The sequence below is a fragment of the Gastrolobium bilobum genome, unplaced genomic scaffold (assembly GCF_033153095.1).
Source record: "Gastrolobium bilobum isolate Gb01-03AN ecotype WA unplaced genomic scaffold, APGP_CSIRO_Gbil_v1 utg85175, whole genome shotgun sequence".
Classification (NCBI taxonomy): Eukaryota; Viridiplantae; Streptophyta; class Magnoliopsida; order Fabales; family Fabaceae; genus Gastrolobium; species Gastrolobium bilobum.
In genome coordinates, this window is record NW_026899999.1 from 12,323 (window position 1) to 31,030 (window position 18,708).

At 36.6% G+C, this 18,708-nt stretch overlaps 2 protein-coding genes across 3 annotated transcripts; one reads left to right on the forward strand and one right to left on the reverse strand.

Moving 5' to 3' along the window:
* Positions 1 to 1,038: 1,038 nt before the first annotated feature.
* LOC133294805 (protein ULTRAPETALA 1-like) lies at positions 1,039 to 6,338 on the forward strand. The gene is made up of 3 exons (XM_061493554.1): positions 1,039 to 1,588; positions 3,125 to 3,449; positions 6,017 to 6,338. The coding sequence occupies exons 1-3, from the start codon at positions 1,378 to 1,380 to the stop codon at positions 6,189 to 6,191; spliced, it is 711 nt and encodes a 236-aa protein (XP_061349538.1). The 5' UTR covers positions 1,039 to 1,377; the 3' UTR covers positions 6,192 to 6,338.
* A 600-nt stretch (positions 6,339 to 6,938) lies between these two features.
* On the reverse strand, positions 6,939 to 10,171 carry LOC133294806 (H/ACA ribonucleoprotein complex non-core subunit NAF1-like). 2 transcript variants are annotated; one of them, XR_009749251.1, is made up of 4 exons: positions 9,144 to 10,171; positions 8,624 to 8,701; positions 7,253 to 8,420; positions 6,939 to 7,147 (listed from the first exon to the last, which is right to left on the reverse strand). XR_009749251.1 is itself a non-coding variant. In XM_061493555.1 (3 exons), exons 1-3 carry the CDS (start codon positions 10,086 to 10,088, stop codon positions 7,362 to 7,364), a joined length of 2,082 nt encoding a protein of 693 aa, XP_061349539.1. In that variant the 5' UTR covers positions 10,089 to 10,171; the 3' UTR covers positions 6,939 to 7,361. The 2 variants fall into 2 exon arrangements, 1 of the variants encoding a protein (XP_061349539.1); XM_061493555.1 differs by having other exon boundaries at positions 6,939 to 8,420.
* Between the last annotated feature and the right edge of the window lie 8,537 nt (positions 10,172 to 18,708).

Consider the following 18,708-nt stretch of genomic DNA (forward strand, 5'->3'; position numbering starts at 1 on the left):
TTTTGACATATATACCAGATATTATCACCATGGCGGTTGTGGCTAGAGTAACGTCTGATATAGTAATCAAAACAAAAATGGGAAAAATTACAATTGCTTATATGTGTAAATCAACCATTTCATCCAAAAATCTAAGCTTTAAGTGATGAACCTTTAATAAGTTTTATTACTCCAACACATCCTCTCACATCCTTAGTTGTATTAAGAAATTTTATAATATTTAATTATTTTTTATTATTAGAATGAGACAATGAATTTTATAAACTGATGTGCTCTCCAATAACATATAAAGCAATTATTTCACCCAAAAATTTAAGCCACCTCCAATAAATTTTGTCAATGTGGTAACCGTCTTTGGCATAGACTCGTCACTTTTTTCTTGGTCAGTGTATATCGGTCATCAGAGTATCCTGATTTGGAGTAGTATACTTTGTGCACCCTTTATTGGAAAAGAGCATGATAACAATAAATCGGTGGATTTAAATTCTGAATGCATATAATAATATCTCTTGAAGGTTGGAACGTATAAATCTCGGTTACTGTCACCATAATCATTTACATATATATCGGACCAAATTAATTAATCCTAATAATAATATCAGTATATCATTAGTTCTACTTCTATATATACTTCTATGTTACATTGCAACCACTTAAAGTTGAACTGAATCCCTTTTGCTTGTCATTAAATCATTTTACAAGCTCGCATCAATCTTATCGTATAACAAATTGCAGTTTATGCAGAAGAGAATCAGATTCTACTTCCAAGACCCCAGCTTTTTTTTTTTTTACTCCCCCTTTTTTTTTTTCTTTCAAAAGTCTACTATCTAACCAAACTCAATCTGTTCCATTCTTTAATGCAAGATCATATATATCAAGATAGAAACCCTGACCCCTGATGATGACAGTAGCACAATGCAAACTACAAAAAAATAAAATAAAAATTAGTAAAACAAAAACAAAAATACACACACAAATATCGAAAACCTCTCGTTACATGAGAGGATTTCCTATAAACTTTTCTTCTTTCTCTCTCTATATCATATTCTCTCTCATGTCATATCATGCAAGTAGGTACCCTAAGCCTTTAACCCCTCTTCACTACCTCACAACATTGGTTTTGCTACGCCAGCTCATTATATTCATTCAACCCCATCGCAACCACTCTCTATCTCTTACTTTCTCTCTCTAGTATTTCAACGCTTCTATCCCAGATCTCTAGGATCGACGTGGTTCTGGGTCTTCGTTTCTCGGAGTTGAGTTTCTGGGTATCTCCATCTCGTGCGAAAAAGCCCGTCTATTTGGAGCGCATCCTTGATATTCGATTTTACACCCACTTCGTTTTCTCGCTAAAAACAGAGTCTTTTTCTCGAGAAAATGGCGAATGAGTTGGAGAGAGAGAGTGGGTTGGCAATGTTCAGCGACGAAGAGTTGAGCGAGGTGAGTGGGGTGAAGCGTTCTGGTGACTATGTTGAAGTGACGTGTGGGTGTACTAGCCATAGATACGGTGACGCTGTTGGAAGGCTTAGGGTTTTCGTTAATGGGTACCTCGAAATCACTTGTGAATGCACCCCTGGTTGCCAGGAAGGTCTCTCTCTCTCTCTCTCTCTCTCTCTCTCTCTCTAAAGATGAGTTTCTTTTTTTGTGTCTTTTTGTGTTTATGTGCATGTTGATAGTATGTGTAGAGGTGAGTTTTGACGTTAATGGGTATCATTATGGGGTTGTTTTGATCTGCTTTGGGTTGAGAGTTTGTGTTGTTCAGTTGACAGTGAAGTGTATGTTGATTTGTCGCAGTGAACTCGTTGGTTTGATATACTACACGATCGGGCTGGAGGAATATTTGTTATATGCAAATGTGGAAAATTCTTAATTAACTTTGTGTCTTTTTGTGAGTTTAAACATGGTTTGTTTCTTGATGAAGGAGACCTTTCTATAGTTTGCACGTATTTAATAACATAGCATAACCATTACAGTTAAGATGCGATCTCGTTACTCTATATTTCTTGAAAGTCATTGAAGTCTGTTTGGCAGAGTAGACTATGGTACGATCTTATGGTTGTGTTACTGTTAGTCTATAGTATATAATGCATTTTGCTTATATGCTTTGTTCTTGTCTTTGATGGCATGCATATTCTCTTATGTTATGTGTGATTGACCTTTATTTGTATTTGGAGTGGGCCATTGGAAGCATATATTCATGCCACTTAGGTAGCTTTTAATTTGTTGGGGATTGGGTTGAATGGGTGCGTTCCGCAGACTTGGAATCTAATCCTTTCAGTCACTATTCATATGCATTTTCAAGTTGTACTTTTTCCATGTATCCAGCGCCTGCTTTATTTTGCTTGCACATTGATATGTTGTATAGGTAGGACTTAGTAGAGTATCTTTTCAGGCAGAAGGACTAGTACCTCTGCTGATGCATGAGGATTTACTGATTTAAACACAAAGTAATGATAGTTACTTTCAACATCTTGTTTGCCACACTGCAGGATGGTATATTAGCACCGCGTGAGATGCATTTAAGTAATTAATTCACCAAATTATACATGAAATACTGACTTAAGAAAATAATTTTTCATAGAGTAATATTATACCATGTCATCAACGGCAAACCCAGGTGATGTTAATATTGATGTAGAATTTGTACCATGTCATCATGATTAATTTGAAAGCACTGAGAGATCAGCAACTAGGGAAGAGATCATATGATTAAGAGTGGAAAAAATTCTGAATTTTTACTCACAAAAAAAAGGAACAAGATTTCTTGAGCCCTCTGGTGGAGTTTTGAGGGAGATGAGTAATACTTTATTTGGTTTATGTGAATCTATTCATGAATGCGTTGGACAACGTGGCTAGATGATCCATTATAATTACCCTCACCGGACTTTTAAATCAATATTAATAATTGGGTTTTGTTTATAGTTTGATATCTTGCCACTGGAGCTTTGTAGTGCTATTGTGTATTTTTACTGTGCTTTATATATTCATAAAGAAAAAAAAACTTGTTTTTGATTTTGATTCTTTAACTTGCATGCTATCCATTGTTGAATCCGAAGATTTTGTTTAAAATGGTGTTCTTCTCCTTCATGGCCTTTTTATTTGCATAATGGTGTTTTATTGTTAGACAAGTTGACTCCTTCTGCATTTGAGAAACATTCTGGAAGAGAGACAGCCAGGAAATGGAAGAATAATGTCTGGGTAATAGTTAATGGCGAGAAGGTTCCATTGTGTAAAACAGTGCTGCTCAAATACTACAATCAAGTGTCAAGAGCTGCTAATGGCTCCCATAGATCCCAAAATGGCCGGGCTTGTCACCGTGATGAGTTTGTTCGCTGTACCAGGTGCAACAAAGAGTGTAGGTTCCGTCTGAGGACTAAAGAGGAATGCCGCATTCACCATGATGCTATGGCAGATGCAAATTGGAAATGCTCTGATCTACCATATGACAAGTAAGTTTATTCTCTTATTATGCAATTTCACCAGGAACTAAAAAACTAGTCAGCAAGTCATGCTTTTAATGTTGGTGACTTGGTGTTAATAATGTACGTCTATTGGATTAGTGTTCATAAATTCACCATACTTTAAATGAATTTTGTTTACACCAAATAGCATGTATATTGATGCATGGCTATGGTGTAATGTGTATGACCACTTTCCAATTCTAGCCAATAACTTTATCTTTCCTCTTTCTTTTTTTTTAACACCATGGGTGGGATCTGAAGATCTAGTAAGCAAGCCTTTCTAATTTGCTGAGTGCTGTACTAGTAACTGAATATGGTCTTAATTTAGGATATCTTGTTTTTTTTACTTTACACCTCACTACAGTATCATTGCTTCATCTTTGATTGGACTTAGATTATTTATAAATTTCAGCAGGCATATCTTAGTACTGTCTTTATGTCTGAGAAATTATGTAACATTGATGTGGAACTTTTTGCATTGTCAGGCTACGTATGAACTTTTAATGTTACCAAGTAACTGGAAGTCTGGAACTATGATAAATAATTGTTAAATCCATTTTATCTCTTTATCGTTAAAATTTGGCGTATAATAATATTTTATTAGTATCCATGTATGCTAATTAGTTCTTAAAGCTACTGCGTCATGGTGATGCTATCATGTATGCCTCAAGCTGGAAGAGCTTAAACTGATCTGATTCTGAAAAATATTTAGTACCAACTTAGTGATGAAATTAAAGATTCTTGAAGCAAATTTTAAAATATTTGTATGTGTTTTGGTTATAATGTGTTCAAGAGTTAGTTGAATTTGTTTAACAGACTTAAATGCTTCATCTATTGTTACAAGTGCATAAGTAACAACATTTCAATTTGGCCGGCAGCTATGTGTTGTGGAATCATAGAGGGATTGGAAATGGCAGAGGGACATAAATTCACTTAAGCTGCCATTTGACAGAGTAAATGTCAGGATAATGATGAGAGTGCAACCGCAGTGCATGATAGAAGAGTCTACAATTAAGAATGTTTGGATTGAAAATTTGAAATAGAATGGTTAATGATCATTTCAACATTGTGAAGTGATCTTTTGCTTGCTATAGATTGAATAGCTTCGTGTAGCAAATCACATTTGTTAAGTTTTTGGCAATTATTTAAAAGAAGATTTTCTCCTGAGGCAGTACATTTGGGCACAATTTAGTTATCGATATATTGTAGAAAAATAGTAGGTCTAGGTATGGTTAATGGGACTGATATAGGGACTCCATTCAAATTAGTTATGGAGTAAAATCCATTGATATAGGGACTTTTCCAGTATTTTTTTTTTCCTGTGATTTTCTGTTCACATAAAACGCCACTATTTCAAAACCTTTGGCTTTCTAAGTGTAAAATAGTAATTATGATAATGATTCTCTTACAGTCTTACACAGTTATGATTTATTGCTAATGGTGGTTATGGTAGTGACAAAACTGGTGGTCTTACATTGACCTGACACTGCTTGCCTTTCAAGCCTGTATCTCTAAGCTATCTTTTATTGCACTGAGAATAGGTTGGGGTCTTGGGGATATAAATGGTTGGTACAAAACATTGATTTAAAGCTTGAAAGAAAACAAATTTCTCTATGTTATTAAGCTATATTATCTGAACTGGTACTTGTACTGGTGTTTCCAAGCCTATTTCAATGTGATTTTGGGTTAGTCTTTGTGTTCGATTCCATCTAGCTCATTCTTTTTTGGATGGGGTATGATGGGGTAAAGCAAGCAAAACGGATAGACTTATACTTGACTTCGTTTTTTAATGATATGACTTTTTTTAATTCCTGGAGAGAATAGTAGATTTTTGTGATGATACTAAAATATATATCTTTAGCATCTATCCGAACACATAATCAGAAGTCTCTGTATAACTTTTTTTCTTATCATTTTTCTGGGGTTCAAGTTTCCCTCCATGTTTTTTTTCCTAGAATGGATTGAGTTTCAATCTTTGTGAAAGGTTTGCTAGTGTAACTCCGGGATGACACAAAGTTCATTTGATTCTAATATACCATTATGATATGTATTACTCGTTTTATCTAGCATGGAATATCATTCTTAAAAGGATTACTCAGATACAATGCCTGTATATTATGTCACTTGTGGTCTGTCTCTGTCAGCAACAAGAACTTTGGGTTTTTCTCAATCTTGCTCAAGAACTTTTTGTCACTAATATTTTTCCGTAAGCATCTTATCATTTATTTCAGTTGATTCAATAGGTCTAGTTTGACAGCACTGGCTTGTTTTCACTATGTGCATGGCTGTAAATTATATGGATCACCAAACTTCTGTTTGCTTTACTGTCTTTTTATATGGGAACTATCAACTTAGGGTTCAGGATATAAAACTCAATTTTTGGGCACAATCCTTGAGGAATGCAGTTGTTTTCTTAACATAACCTCAAGAATTGAACTTGTACTACTATTTGGAGCATGTGTGCCTTGTTCATGTTTATACTGTTGTATGTTCACCTGTACCAAAACTACATAGTTATAATTTTTATGGAGCAATTATTAATAGTAACTTTTCAGAATCACATGCGATGATGAAGAAGAACGAGCAAGTCGCAGAGTTTACAGGGGATGCACTCGTTCTCCAACATGCAAAGGTTGCACTTCTTGTGTGTGCTTTGGGTGTGATATCTGCCGTTTTTCAGATTGCAGCTGCCAAACTTGTACTGACTTTACAAGCAATGCAAAAGCTTGAGTCCTCCATATTGTGTTTCCGAGTTCTCATATTCACTCTTATTCATATAGGCTATTCATGCCTATAGGAATGTTTTATTTCCTAATTGAACATTACCAGTCTGAGTTCCGCATTCATTGTTCTCATTGACTGGTCATAAATTTCAATGTTAGCAATTTATTCTCTTTCACAATGTTTCTAATGTGCCTCTCTCTTTCTCTCTTTCCTTATGTTTGGTTATATATTATATATCATATGAGAAAAAAATGTTAAATGAATGGCATAAAGTACTGATCTGATATCCCATTGATGGTGACCGAACCATAATATAGACACCTGACCAGTTCCTTGTTTTTGGGGCAATTATTGTCTAGTCGAAATTATTCGGAGCTCAATAAAGCCCATGTAGTCCTTGGACGGTTGGACATGTTGGTCCTCTATGAATGTGCTTTTTTAATACAACATTTTATTGTTTAAACACGAGGGGTTGCTCTAGTCTTTTGAGTTTGAACGCTTTCTACAGCTTGTAGCCAGGTTTAATCTTGTTTGAGACTCACTCACTCTATCCTTTTTACCCAATGGCGGACGCAGATTTTGTGAGGTTTCAAAAAATTCAAAGTTCACACTTAGACAAGGCAATACAGTAGTGGGTCGTAGCCAGATTTGAAGAACTTTCCAATAATAAGGAATAATAAAGATAAAGAAAGGCAAACTTATATTGCACTATCTTAGTGCAATATAGGATTGAGCATGTAAAAGCCTTTTGGAGGTTGTAGTTAAAGGAGTACAAAATAACATTGACATAACGGAAAGAAAATTGTACATGATGTGGCAGATACATCTGCTTTAAGATTAGAACTAGTTTATATACCGTTGCTTCAAATAAACAGGACTTCTGGCTTGAGTATGGTGACATAATATTATATTGGGTTGAATCTTCAGTGCAATGAAAGTGGAAGGTGCTCTCGTTAGCTATCCTTCAGTTAATCCAATAGACAAACAAGATAATTAGCACCAAGCTATTTCAAGACACTTTCAAATACAAATGATACCTGTAACTAAAGTTTAGGAGCTCAACGAACTCATTTCAATATTCAAGAGAGGCTTCCATGAAAATGTACAAGCATAGTCCTTGCAACATGGTCCAACTCCACAAATTATTTCAATGTGCAGTAGAGCACACAATAACCTTCACTTGGTTGGTCGCCACCCTTTCCTACCCCCACCACGAAATGTTTTTCTCCCACGCCTAGCAGATGAACCTTGATGAAATTGTTGGGGGGCGCCAGAATTAGTACTAGAATGCAAATTAAGATTTCTTTCTGACTGCAATTCAGTAGATGGAAAACCCTGTGGTGCAGCACACATAGTTGGCTGAATCTGTGGGAAGGATGAGTTCAACCCAAATGTCAGTTGGTTTTGACCCACAAGCCCTTGTGCATACAATAGCTGTGCTAATATATTGGCCTGTGCCCCAGGCAGCAAATTTGTGGAAAGAGATCCTTGACTGGGATGGAATTGCTGTTGAAATGGATTTCCTTGTGGCACAGGCAACTGATGAGAGATTTGAGTGTTTTGTGGGTACCATGGTATGCCATTATTTGTAGGAAATCCATTAGGAAGCATGACCGGCTGTGGCTGCTGTGGAAGTGATGTCCTGTTTGTCCAAACACCATTTGTAGCAAAGTTAGGACCTGCATTTGAGGGTGGAAATGTGGTAGTTCCCCTAAAATGACCTTGTCCAATGCCTGAAAAAGGTGAACAATTTCCATGATCAATAAATGGTGTTGCAGGTGCATTATGAATGGTAGGTACCACATGCTCTTTTGGTGAAACTTTCTTTCTATTGTTTTTTCTCTTGCCAGGATTTTGATCATTTATGCCTCTCTTTGTCACTCGTTGCATTCTCTTGTATTCAGCCTCTTTCTCATCATCTGAAAACTCTACTTCATCAGACAACTCTTCATCATTCGCACCAGATGCATCATACCCTTTCACGTAAATATCCTTGTTATTAAGAACATGATTGGCAAATTCTGGAACAAATGAGATCAAGGTTCCCCCATGAATCCCCGCAGGGACTTCATTCTCAGAATTGTATCTCACAACATAATAAGGGTTTTTGACTGGTCCAAAGATTTCATCAATTAAACCTAGTGGTTTTCGGCTTTCAGTCAACCAGAGAATAGAACCCTCATTAAGAGGTTCATGCTTCTCCACTCCTTCCACAATGACTTGAGCACCAAGAACCTGTAAAATGAGAAACTTGATTAAGCTGATTTCAACAATAATTGGTACCCCTTCTAATCCATTTCTCTAGTCATATTATTATCTAATATAGTAACAAACACTTAATTTAAACAGATAGGGGGTCACCAAGCAACTAAAGAAACTAAACTTGCAAACATGACTGGAATGCCTATTTTGCTTTTCTTATTAGAGAGTGAGCTTACCGACATAACAACTCCCACTGGCAGCATTTGATGGTGTGGTTCTAGGGTCACATCAACCGGAGGAACTGGAGGTAGATTCTGCAAAGTTAACACCTTTCAAAATAAAGCCCAAAAGCAAAATAAAATTGCACGATAGCACACAACCAGTGTGTGTCATGAATATAAAGCATTCTTCACCCTATATTTGTGTATTGTATAAAGCGTCAAGAGATTTCCAAAATTTCTTATTCTTAACTTCCTTCAATTCTAAATTCTTAATAAAGCTTCAAACTAAAAGGTCAAACCGTTCAAAGCCATAACTTCTAACTTGTGTGGCAACAATAAATGGCAAAATTTGTCATCAAATTCAAACAAATCAATATATGCACAAAGTGCCTCTGTCACTAACATTTAAGAACTGAATCACCAAATAGTTGACAACTTAATTGTCATTAAAAAACCTTATAATTCCCAATGAAGCACAATATAATCAAATTAGCAAATATTTACTTTATAAATTAAAAGAAAAAAAGAGGAATACCTGAAGCTCATTGTTTGACCTGATAGGTCCTCCTACAGCAACATCATCATCATCATTAATATCATCATCAACAATGCCCCAACTAACCATCTTATCTCCATCAGAACCACTTATCTCGCCTTCTTCAACTTCCCCTTTCTTCTCCTCCTCCTCCTCATCATCATCGTCACTATCACTGCTACTGCTACTGCTACTACTACTGCTTCCGCTGCCAGAAGAAGAAGAAGAACACTCAGAGTCTGAATTTTCACTTTCACTTTCTTCCATATTACCATTCTCCTCAACTGTGAGAGAGGTACCCACTAAAGTGATTTTCTCCACACCTTCCTCAATAGGAATAGCACAATCCAAAGTCCCAAACTTTTCAGTCTCAGGCTCCAATGTCTCCACCCCACTATGAATTTCACACTCCAAAGTCCCAAACTTTTCAGTCTCAGGCTCCAATGTCTCCACCCCACTAGGAATAGCACAATCCAAAGTCCCAAACATTTCAGTCTCAGGCTCCAATGTCTCCACCCCACTAGGAATTTCACACTCCAAAGTTCCAAACTTTTCAGTCTCAGGTTCCATTGACTCCACCCCACTAGGAATTTCACACTCCAAAGTCCCAAACTTTTCAGTCTCAGGTTCCAGTGTCTCCACCCCAAAAGGAATAGCACAATCTAAAGATCCAAACTTTTCAGTCTCAGGCTCCTGTATCTCCACCCCAATAGGAATAACACAATCCAAAGTCCCAAACTTTTCAGTCTCAAGCACTTTTGTCTCCACCCCAATAGGAATAGTACAATCCAAAGACCCAAACTTTTCAGTCTCAGGCTCCTTTCTCTCCACCCCAATAGGAATAGCACAACCAGAAGTTCCAAACTTTTCAGTCTCAGGCTCCGGTGTCTCCACCCCAATAGGATTCGGGTCAAGCCCCGACCCGTTGTTGTGTTGGTTGGCCATTGTTATCTATCTGGGCAATATATCCAATGCAAAATTGTACAGAATCGGAATCAAAACTCAGTGGCTTCAAAGTGAGGATTGGTGGTGTTTGGCTTTCGCTGATTAAACCCTAGTAGGCGCAAGGGGTTTCCAATAAAGAAGGGGTAATGATATGTTGGGAATTTATCCGACGTCGTTTTCCTTTTTCTTTTTTTTTTCTTTACCCATGATTAAGAAATAATATCTTTTACAAATCATTTTAATTACTTAAAAACTAAAGTGTCTAGTTAATAAGTGTTATAAAAACGTTGAGTAATAGTATTTAATACTCTTTATTAAATGCTTCTAATATTCTTTGATTTTGAAGAACTGTGAAAGAAAATATTTTTTACTTTAAAATAATTTTTTTTAATAAGGATTAAATATTTATTAAATATTTTCAAGTTTAGAAAAATATAAATTTATTTGATTATATTATACTTTTATTATATCAATATTGATTTGGAGCATTGGATGAAAGTAGATGTTCAAATCAATTTGACGATAATACATGGTTTTTATTTTTATTTTTAAAGAAACAATATAAGTTATTCGCATCCGAGATAAGGTCTATGACCACAGGAAGAAGTGTGTGCTTATAGCTTATAAAGTCCACAAGAGCAACATAATTCTTGTATTTCCATATATATATATATATATATATATATATATATATATATATATATATATATATATATATATATATATATATATATATATATATATATACCCCTGATTTGAGAAAGGAAACAAAGAAGAAAGAAAGGAAAACAGGGGGAAAAGAGACGAAATTGAGAGAAAAGAAGAATTGGGAGAGAGGAAAGAAAAATCGGGGGAAAGAAAAGAAAAAAAAAAAGGGAAAAAGAGAAAAGAGCGGGGAAAAGGAGGAAGGAGAAAGAGCGACATAAAGAATAAGGAAGTGGGGGAATTAAAAGAAAAAGGTAATATTGGGAGAAAACACTATTCTCTTAATTTTATTCTTTTCATCCATATTTATTTAAAGTTGATATTTTAAAATTATTTCTTTAAAATCTATGAAGGTGTCGTTACTTTGGCAAACTATTTTTTATTCTCTTTTGTTTTATCTTCTACTTTGGTTTTAACTTCTACTATTTGATTGTATCTTCTAAATTTTGATTGTTGTGTATTTGTTGGATATGCACATATTTGTTATAAGAATGATGAAAATCAAGATTATAGAACTAAAAGAATTCGTTTGGTACCAAACGAATATTAACAGAATAGGCAAGCTTTAACTAAATGATTTTGATATGAAATGACCCACAAAGGTTTGGGATTAGACAGTTATAGGGTAAGGGACGCCTTATCTGGCTTAAGTTTCGCAAATCAGAACCTTTCACATGCAGAACCCACAAAGATTTGAGCTTTAGTCATTTCAGGTAAAGACTACACGTTCTTTAGTATGTTTGTATGCAGAAACCCATAAAGGTATGGGATTTTGTAGTTTCAAGATTTCATTTTCTTTTATAGGAAAAGTGTGTATTATTTTAAAGTATGTAAAGGTATGGGATTTTGTAGTTTCAAGATTTCATTTTCTTTTATAGGAAAAGTGTGTATTATTTTAAAGTATGTAAAGTTGTGTCATTTTAAGTGAGAGAAATAGATAGATAAAAGAGGAGAGAGAATGGACAAAAAAAATATAAATGTGTGGGTCCCACCTCTTTGTGAGAGTGAAATGACACAAGTTGTGTCATTTAAAAGGACAAACATTTTTCCCTTCTTTTATATGATTGTTATTTAAGTTATTATTTTCTTATTATAGACATATTATGAGAGAATACTATTTTCCGCTAAAGCGGCTAGATTGGTTATAGTTTGAAAACCACAATATTACTGAGATTTTTCTCATGTGTGTTTATGTTTATGTTATCCTTTCTAGAAAGTAACCATGCCAGTATGTGTAGCTTTGGAGTAGGATGAAACACTATGGTTAAAGACTTTGAAGATTGTACTGAGTTCAGTGGAGTAACTGATATAATGAAATGTTTCTTTTCAGTTTAGATGATGATATAATATATTTCGTTTCAGATGTAACAGTGAACTTGACTTCTGTCGCATGTATAATTAAATTTTAAGAATATTTTATCATATGTCTTATTTTATATCTGTTACGTTAAAATCTCATTATAATTCTCGTTCTCTTATTTAAAATAAGATTTAAGAATTAATGTGATGTCCTCTATACTAGCCAGTTATAAAGGATGTTACAAAAGTCAAAAATGTCAGAAGTCAAAAATGTCAGCCTAGACCCTATATTATGCGTGTGAGTGATAAGGATGACAATTTTCAACAAAACCAGCTAACATGACACGAACACGACACGAAAAATTCATGTTCGGGTTGATCTATTTTCAAAATTTATGTCATGTTCGAGTTGACAAAAACTAAACTGAAAATATTTGTGTCGTGTTGTGTCGTGTCGCTTGTCAACCCGTGAATCCCAAATTGACCTATATTATTTTTCTTATAGATTATTTATGTTGTGTCGTATCGTAAATATGTTATTTGTGTCTTATTGTGTCGTGTCAACCCGCATAATAAGTAGCACATTTTGAGGTTGACAGGTTATTCCTGTCATGTTGTTTCATGTCAACTCGCATAATAAGCGATACACTATGAGTTTGCGGATTATTTGTGTCGTGGTGTGTCAACCCGTAAAATAAACAGATCGTGTTCATGTCGAAAGTTTTAACCCGATTTCAAATTCGTGTTGTGTCGTGTCGACCCGAATTGCCACCTTACTAATAAGGTATGTGAGGGAACTAGAAAAATATTGAATGAAAGAGATATTTTATCATATAATGAAATAGTAAATTGGCGCAAATTTGACTTAAGACACTCATCTTCAACAAATACTCTTTCATTTTACTAAGCAGAAATATCAAAAGATATTGATGCAAGTTTAAAATAAATAAAAAATGATATCTTTTTTTTTAAAGTAACAGGGCAATTTGAAGAAAAAAACCTAAATTTTTTAAGCATATATTTTATGTTCAATTTCGAGATTTATATGTATGGGAAAATATTATTAGAAGGAATTCCCACCTTATATCTCTGATCACACGGTAAAAGAAGTCTCTTACTTATCAAAGTAATCAAAAAAAAAAAAAAAAGTTCTCTATACACAATTCAAAAATAGAGTGAATTTTGGCTGAGCTAGAAAGACGAACAAACCCAAATGCACATATAAATGTTGAAAGTCGTAATCCCAAAAATATGATTAATTTAAGTTTAGAAATATTAGGTAACAAAGTATCCTGTAGTTAAATTAGAGTTAAGAGTGTAAACAAAAAAAATAGAGTTAAGAGAAATCGGGAATTTCCAGACACTTTTAACTACATCAATTGGTAAGTTAAATATAAATTCAATGAGAGTCTTTTGGTGCTAAACAATAGTGACTAATTAAATAATCCATGAACTTAAGACTATGCCTTTTATCACTTTCCTAGACACCAACAGTCTAATTAACTTTATCTTGATTTCACCAGTCAAGAGATCAATAAATATACCAATTGAAGTGACATACAAGAGTTCGATCCTCCCCGATATCACTTTTGGAAGAGATTTAAAGCATTAATCTTTGCCCTACCCCGAATCGAACTAGTCGTGAAGCTATGTGTAACACCCCGTATATATCCGGTAATGTTATCATAATATCGTATTAAGCTGCGCTTAATTAAAATGCGGAATTACTTTTTCTTTTCAATTATGATGCCATTAACATTACCAACTTGCTTAATAATCAATCAATAAAACATCGCATGTACGTAATTGCAATAAAACAACTAACTGAAATACCTCATAACATAGATAATATAAGTGTGGCTCTAGTCACGGAACTAGATCAACGTAGACCGGACCATCTAACAGTTTATACAACTCCAAACTACAAGTACTAACAGAAAGTGTCATGGACAATCCCCATGCTCACTCCAATAAGGCAACATGCCCAACATCAGTCTCAACAACAACATATCATAAATAGCGGAAAACATAAACAGCATCCAAATCCAGTCATGCTAACATATAAGCAGAAACAACATAATCAGCTAAGCTCCGGCCTCCTGCCGCCTGAGGCATCAGTACCCATACTACCTGATCCTGAAATAAGCATTTCCCAAACGTGGGGTAAGATCTCTAATCTAGAAATCTCAGTAAGTCAGTGAGTCCTCAAGGATCTTCCACCCCAAGCTCACTTACATGTGCAATATAAGTTCAAAACAGTTTATCATTTATCATTTCAAAAACAATGCAATGCAGCAGATAATCATGTCATGTGTGTCAATACTAATCTACTGGCCAGAGACAGTGCAGGTATACGTCTACACCTACACACCGTGCAAGTACCACTTGCATTCACCCCGGTACACCATCTTGTATGGCGCTACATACTCAGGCTTCCCGTCAAGATGAAACAACACATGCATATTAAAAGCCATTACATGTAAAGTTCAATCAACATATCAAATATCCAAAAGCATGTACACAGCATGCATAAACCATACCCCCATGGGACATGGTGGAACCACAACATGGCTAAACCGAGGACACAAAAGCTTACCTTGCAAACTAACTCCAAAAGCCAAGAGTCCACAGCTCAAAGTCCAAACACAGCAGATTCACAATCTGTTATGGACCAATACTATATCAATAATAATGCAACACAAGCATATAACTTAAAGACAACGCCTTTCCTTACGTTTTACGTCTTAAGGCTCCATACCAAGCCATAAGTCCTTAATCACAACGATTCTGACTTAGTTCATAAATTACAGAAGTTCAACTTCATCAATCTAGGGTCCACAAACCCCCAATAGCCTACTGTACACACAACACAGCTACTGTTCTACGAAATCTCAGAATATCCGGATATTCCTCGGGACCATATCCGGATATGCAATATCCGGATATCTCACTGGACGTATCCGGATATGCAAAATCCGGATATCCAGAATCCCAGATCCGGATATCTAGTATCCGGATACTCAAAACCCATATCCGGATATCACATTTCCGGATATTCATCGGGCTCATATCCGGATATTTCACGACAGAATGCAGAAAATGCATTTCGTGAAGATATCCTTCCAAGGTTGGGTTTTTAACGATTTAAAGCACCTAAACATGCATTTCTAGGTGTGTTCAACATTACCTCACAATAAGTTATCATCTTTAAGCCTTAACATGCATCAAGCTTTCATTTTTAAGTTCAAAAACTCAAGACCAAAGGTGACAAGGCTTACCAAAACTCAACCAGCCAACAAGATGTGCTCTTGGAGCTCAAAAGGTCACTCCAAGATTCTGTCTCTCTCTGCACACGAAAATGGTGCACAAAGGTGGTTCTTTTACACAACAAGAAAGCTCCTTGAAGCTTCAAAACACCTAAGGAAAGCTCCCTCCTTCCCAAAACATGAAAACAACAAGCTCACCCTCTCAAGACAGAAGCCAAACTCAGAAATGAAGTCTCTTTCTCACTCACAAGGATTGTTCACACTCACCCAATGTGTTTACAAGAGAAAAAGTGAAGAATCAAGGAAGAAAAGGCCTTGAACCTCAAGAAAAGGAAGGAGAAAACCCAAAGGCTGTGTTTCTGGGCAGCCACCAACACAACTCACGTAGCAAAATCTGGTATCTAGGGCAATGTGCCCTTAAAAATGGGTATTTATAGCCCAAGCCACTTAAACACAAAGTATTAACTTTAATTGCTACGCTTAGCATTTTAATCCCAAACTTTGGATTATGAAACTACATAATTTTCTAAGATTTATCATATTTTTCTTATAATTTTCTGAGCACTTTTCCGGTACGCGCTTTTACCAGCCAGTACCGGTTTCCAGCACCAGTTCTCATTATCCGGACTTGAAACTCGTTTTACAAGTCCTACATATTATCCTAGTAATTATCATGCACTTACATTAATTTTCCGGGATACTTTTTCGGCACGCATTTATACCGACTAGCAGAACCGGTATCTGCACTTTTCTTCCGAAAAGCGACTTTCAGCATTCTTAATCACTTATTACGATTATTAAGCCTCATAAATAATTATTAGGGTCAATTATGGAATCATTTCCTATTTTCTCGTAATTTATTAATTAAATACCTTAATTAACGGTGCGAGTTCTTACATTCACCCCACCTTTTTAGGATTTTGACCTCAAAATCAGAAACATACCTGGTCGAAATTCGGGGTACTGCCGGAGAAGCTCGTCCTCACGCTCCCAAGTACACTCCTCAGGAGTCCTTCCGGTCCACTGCACCTTGACCATCGGAATGATCTTGCTCCTTAGCTGCTTCTCGCCACGATCGAGAATCTTTAGTGGTCCGACGGGAGTCTTTAAGTTCTCCCGAACTTCCACATCATCCGGTTGCACCACGTGCGAAGGGTCTGCTATGTACCTCCGAAGCTGAGACACGTGAAACACGTCGTGGATGTTGGCCAGGTTCGGAGGCAAGGCAAGCCGGTAGGCAACTGGTCCTACTCTACCAAGAATCTGGTATGGCCCAATAAACCGCGGGCTCAGCTTCCTCACTCCGAGTGCCCGTCCAACACCGGTGACAGGTGAAAGTCTCACAAAAACGTGCTCACCCTCACTGAACTCCAGTGGTCGATGCTTGACATCGTAGTAGCTCTTCTGACGATTCTGCGCCTGCTTCAGCTTTTTCCTGATCATTTGGATCTGCAGGGTGGTATCTTGGACAAAGTCCAAGCCAAACAACTCACGATCCCCAACCTCCGACCAGCAGGTAGGTGTACGACACCTCCTACCGTAGAGCGCCTCGTAAGGTGTCATGCCCAGGCTAGCATGAAAACTGTTGTTATACGAAAACTCTACCAATGGAAGGTACCTATCCCATGCCGAGCCCTGCTCCAACGTGCAAGCCCGCAACATGTTCTCTAAGGTCTGGATAGTCCGCTCAGTCTGTCCATCAGTCTGAGGGTGATAGGCGGTACTCAATCTCAACTGTGTACCAAAAGCTCCTTGCAGCGCCTCCCAGAACCGAGATGTGAACTTCGGGTCCCTATCACTGATGATACTCACGGGCACCCCGTGAAGCCTCACAATCTCGCGAACATACAGTCTGGCCAACTGCTCTGTAGTGAAACTCACCTTCACTGGAAGAAAATGGGCAGACTTTGTCAATCTGTCCACAATGACCCATATCGAGTCACAGCCAACCTGAGTATTCGGCAAACCCACAACGAAGTCCATGGAAATGCTCTCCCTTTTCCACTCCGGAATCTCAAGAGGTTGAAGTTTACCAGACGGCTTCTGGTGTTCAATCTTCACTTTCCGGCAAACCAAACACTTGGACACAAAGATGGCAACATCTTTCTTCATGCCCGGCCACCAGAAGTTCTTCTTCAAGTCTTGATACATCTTAGTAGCACCAGGGTGGATAGAAAACTGACCCTTATGGCCTTCTGCCATAACCTCTTCTGTCAACGGACCTCGAGGAACCACAATCCTCCGCTGGAACAAAAGCAATCCTTCATCATTCCAAGATACATCGTCTTGGTTCTTCACATAATCCAGACACTCTCTCTGAACTTGTGCCTCTTTAATCTTTTCTAGCAGCTCGTTCACGACATCTGATGCTTCCAACCCGAGAAGTACGCTCGCACACGGAGCGGTCACTGCCAAGTGGCGGAACTTCTCAACCACATCGAAGTTACCAAGTAGCAAACTGGATGAACTACTGGATTTCCGACTCAAAGCATCGGCTACCACATTGGCCTTGCCAGGATGATACCTTAGCTCAAAGTCGTAGTCCTTTATGAACTCCATCCATCTCCTCTGCCCATGTTCAACTCCTTCTGGTCGAACAGGTACTTTAAACTCTTGTGATCACTGAATACCACAAACCTCAAACCAAAAAGATAGTGCCTCCAAATCTTGAAAGCAAACACAATCGCGGCCAACTCCAAATCATGAGTCGGGTAGTTCTCCTCATGAGGCTTCAACTGCCTCGAAGCATAAGCAACAACTCTACCAGACTGCATCAGCACACAGCCCAGCCCCTTTTATAATAAGAGGATAATATAAAGGGTATGATTATACTTACTACCATTTTGAATTTGCTATTCTTATTATCTGACTGGTTATTGTTAGATCAATCTAAAATCAACAGTTGAAAAAATGAAATAAAAATAAATTATCATTGATTTTAAATTAATTATACATTAACCAATCAGATAATAAGAGTGGTAAGCTAACCTTCCCCTAATATAAATCAAGACAAGATTTTCAAGTAGCTGCATTGGAAACTATAACCATAACCTTTGACAACCAGACTTCTTCTATTGTATTGAAAGATAGTTGCTTCAAAATTATCTTTAAAAAGTTCAAAAGACGAGGGACCCTTGTACTTCTATTTGTTATCTGATAGATTAGTTTTGGGATATCTAAAAAGTTTTCTTATTCGCGATATATATATATATATATATATATATATATATATATATATATGAGGTAGGACCATTTGACACCGATGTCAAATTTGAAGTTTGACACCTTATCTGAGAGCCATTAGATAAAAAAATATCAATGGGGTCACATGCTTACAAACCAGAGTCGAT

Bases quoted from the DNA above. Each gene is read 5' to 3' on its own strand.
- LOC133294805 (XM_061493554.1), top strand. From the start codon at position 1,378: ATGGCGAATGAGTTGGAGAGAGAGAGTGGGTTGGCAATGTTCAGCGAC. The intron at 1,589-3,124 runs GTCTCTCTCTCT...TTTTATTGTTAG, and splicing joins CACCCCTGGTTGCCAGGAAG to ACAAGTTGACTCCTTCTGCA. The intron at 3,450-6,016 runs GTAAGTTTATTC...GTAACTTTTCAG, and splicing joins TCTGATCTACCATATGACAA to AATCACATGCGATGATGAAG.
- LOC133294806 (XM_061493555.1), bottom strand. From the start codon at position 10,088: ATGGCCAACCAACACAACAACGGGTCGGGGCTTGACCCGAATCCTATT. The intron at 8,702-9,143 runs GTATTCCTCTTT...TTAACTTTGCAG, and splicing joins GGTCAAACAATGAGCTTCAG to AATCTACCTCCAGTTCCTCC. The intron at 8,421-8,623 runs GTAAGCTCACTC...CTCATTTTACAG, and splicing joins CAGTGGGAGTTGTTATGTCG to GTTCTTGGTGCTCAAGTCAT.